The 3,112-nt window shown below is 57.4% G+C and overlaps 1 protein-coding gene across 3 annotated transcripts in view; it reads left to right on the top strand.

Moving 5' to 3' along the window:
- step (cytohesin steppke) overlaps positions 1 to 3,112 on the top strand; it is a 330,278-nt gene that overhangs the window by 189,101 nt on the left and 138,065 nt on the right. The window contains exon 1 of one of the 3 annotated variants that reach the window (XM_070139524.1): positions 2,274 to 2,652. The exons of the other annotated variants lie outside the window; for them this stretch is intronic. Coding sequence (XP_069995625.1) covers positions 2,289 to 2,652 — 364 coding nt within the window. The 5' untranslated portion in view covers positions 2,274 to 2,288. Of the gene's footprint in view, positions 1 to 2,273; positions 2,653 to 3,112 lie in introns of those variants that run through there. 3 annotated transcript variants of the gene reach the window in all.

Here is a 3,112-nt window from a genome sequence, read left to right as displayed (position 1 = left end):
GGGAGGGAGGGAGGGAGGGGAGATGGGGGGTGGAGGGAGGGAGGGGTAAGGGGAAGGGGGAGATGGGGAGTGGAGGGAGGGTTTGGGGAATGGGGGGGGTGGGGAGGCAGCGATTACGGGTCGGTTCAGTCGGTGATTCGGTCGATTCCCGAACGAACGTGATGGATAAAAGGGCGATGCTTGGAGGCGACGAGTAGGGGGGGGGGGAGGAGGGGGGGGGGCAAGGGGTGCTGTGACGCATTTTTCCTTCTTTCTTTTTCTTTTTTTTTTAACTTTTGAAAGCTTTTTTTTTTTTTTTTGCTTCACTTCTTTACTTCTGTACACTTCACCTCTCTTCCTCCTCCTCCTCCTCGCTCCCGTTTCCTTAGTCCTTCGCCACATGCACACGTGTCTTGTTGCTGTGCTCTCCCCCTCCTCCTCGTCCTCCTCGTCCTCTTCCTTCTTCTGCTGCTGTTGCTTCCCCTCCTCCTCCTCCTCCTTCTTCTCCTCTTCCTTCTGCTGCTGTTGCTTCTCCTCCTTCTTCCCCTCCTCCTCCTCCCCTCTTTCCCCTCCTCCTCCTCCCTCCTTCCCCTCCCTCCTCCTCCTCCTCCTTCCCCTCCTCCTCCTCCTCCTCCTTCCCTCCTCTCCTCCTCCTCCCCTTCCCCTCCTCCCTCCTTCCCCTCCTTCCCCCTCCTCCCTCCTCCCTCCTTCCCCACCTTCCCCTCCTCCTCCTCCTCCTTCCCCTCCTCCCCCTCCTCCTTCCCCTCCTCCTCCTCCTCCTTCCCCTCCTCCTTCCCCTCCTTTCCCTCCTCCTCCATCTAATCCTGCCTCACGGAGTGTCACGCGGCAGACGGTCTCCTACCGACTCCTGATGGCGGGATTAAGGTGGCGAAAAAGTGGGGGAAATCGACGCCGAGTGCGCCTGCAGGTGGCGCGCGCGACGCTCCTTGGGGAGAGGGGGAAGGGGGAAGGGAATTGGGAAGGGAGGAAGGAGAGAGATGAAGGGAGGAAAAAAGAGTTTTGGGGGATGGGAGGGTCAGGAAGGGGAAAGAGAAGTTTGGGAGACGGCGAGGGTTGGAGAGATGGAGATGGGGAGGGAGGGAGGAAGGGGAGAGAAAAGGAGTTTGGGGGCGGGGGTGGAGTTGGAAGGGGGAAGGGGAATTTTTGGGGTGAGGAGTGGAGAGGAAGGGTTTTAGGTGAGGGTGCAGAGGGAGATGGGTGTTTGGATGAGGGGGTGGAGAGAGGGAGGGGTGTTTGGGTGAGGCGGGGGAGAGGGAGGGGTGTTTGGGTGAGGGGGTGGAGAGGGAGGGGTGTTTGGGTGAGGGGGTGGAGAGGGAGAGGGGTGTGGGCGAGGGGAAGCGAATTTTTTTTCGGGTGAGGTGAGGAAGTTCTTCGGGTGAGAGGGCGGTGGGGGCGTGGATGGTTTATGGGCCGCCGCCGCCAACGAGGCTTGGGATATCGATGGCGCGATAGGAGATAGTGAGAGATTTATAAGGCTGTGCTTTTTTTATAGCTGGAAGCGATTTCCCTCTCTCTCTCTCTCTCTCTCTTTCTTTCTCTTTCTTTCTCTTTCTTTCTCTTTCTTTCTCTTTCTTTCTCTTTCTTTCTCTTTCTTTCTCTCTCTCTCTCTCTCTCTCTCTCTCTCTCTCTCTCTCTCTCTCTCTCTCTCTCTCTCTCTCTCTCTCTCTCTCTCTCTCTCGCTCTCGCTCTCTGCTCTCTCTCTCTCTCTCTCTCTCTCTCTCTCTCTCTCTCTCTCTCTCTCTCTCTCTCCTCTCTCCTCTCTCTCTCTCTCTCTCTGGCTACTCTCTCTCTCTCTCTCTCTCTCTCTCTCTCTCTCTCTCTCTCTCTCTCTCTCTCTCTCTCTCTCTCTCTCTCTCTCTCTCTCTCTCTCTCTCTCTCTCTCTCTCTCTCTCGGCAGTTGAACAAGACGATAAGTGAGGGAAGTTGCAGAAGGGAGGCACAGAAAGCGGAAAAAGAGAAGATGGAAGGAGAGAGGCTTGGATAGGGAAGGATAGACAAGGAGAGGATGGGATGGAGGAGGGGATGACGTGTCCTTCGAGGGCGCAGGCGCGAAGGGGATCCTAACTCGAGGGTGATATGGCAGACTTATTTTCGGCGAATCACCTTGCCATCTGCGTATTGAAAGCTGCGACTCACGTAATCCGCGGTGGACGTGTGCCGTCAGAGGAAGGTGAAGGAGGCGCGGGTGCCAGGTACGCTGTCCCTTCAGAACCGACGAAGAGCTGTCCCCGCGAGGACCTGTCATTTTCGCCATCCTCCACGTCCGCGTCGGCCGTCGCCAACCCGCCATGCAAAACGGCTACTTGCCCAGGCAGCCCCGACGCCGAGCTCACAGCGCGAGGAGCGCCGCCTACCGCCGCTACCGGATGCAGGGCGTCGACTGCTCGTTGCTGTGCGGCGCCGCCGAGGGCCTACGGACGCTGCACCCGCACGGCCTCAGCGCCATGCAGGAGGCGTCGCGGAGGCACCTCCTGGCGGCCACGCGGACGGTGCTCACCCAGTACCCCTTCCTGTGGGATTCGTGCCTGCCGGGACTCTCCTTCTCGAGAGAGTCCTCCCCTATGGCAGGGCACTCCGGCGTGAGGGACGCCTCGCTGCTGCTGGGGCCCACCCTCGTGTCCATCTCCCTCGTCCTGACCGAGAGAGTCCGAGGTAAGGCCGCTCGCGAGCTACACGAAGGCAGAGGTGGGGAAGAGGACGGAGAGAATGCATTCAGAAGGACTCGATTTAGAGGGAGAGGGATTCTCGTCGCGTCTCCCCAAAGGAGGAGAGAGGGAGAGGGAGAGTCTCATTGATTTTGTTTATGGGTATATTGCCTCCCCCCCCCCCCCTCCCTTGCTTGGGCTGTGTGTTGGCAACCGGTGGCGTTACCGGGAAGCGGCACTGAGAGATGTATTGTGACTGAGATTACGGAGAAAAGATGGAAAGGGGAAGGCAGTGCACAGGAAATAAGGAGGGAGTCAAGTAGAAAAATGGGATGAAAGGATAGTTCGCAGATTGATGAAATTTTGAAATGTACGGCTTAAAAGAATTGAGAAATCAATACCTTTCACGTTTCTTTTATTGTAAAGTGATGGTAATACACTCTTCTGAAGGTGTATTCTCGACCCGA

Source organism: Penaeus vannamei, chromosome 25 (assembly GCF_042767895.1).
Source record: "Penaeus vannamei isolate JL-2024 chromosome 25, ASM4276789v1, whole genome shotgun sequence".
Classification (NCBI taxonomy): domain Eukaryota; kingdom Metazoa; phylum Arthropoda; class Malacostraca; order Decapoda; family Penaeidae; genus Penaeus; species Penaeus vannamei.
The sequence above is the reverse complement of the archived record's forward strand: the minus strand, read 5'-3'. Positions and strand labels throughout refer to the sequence as shown.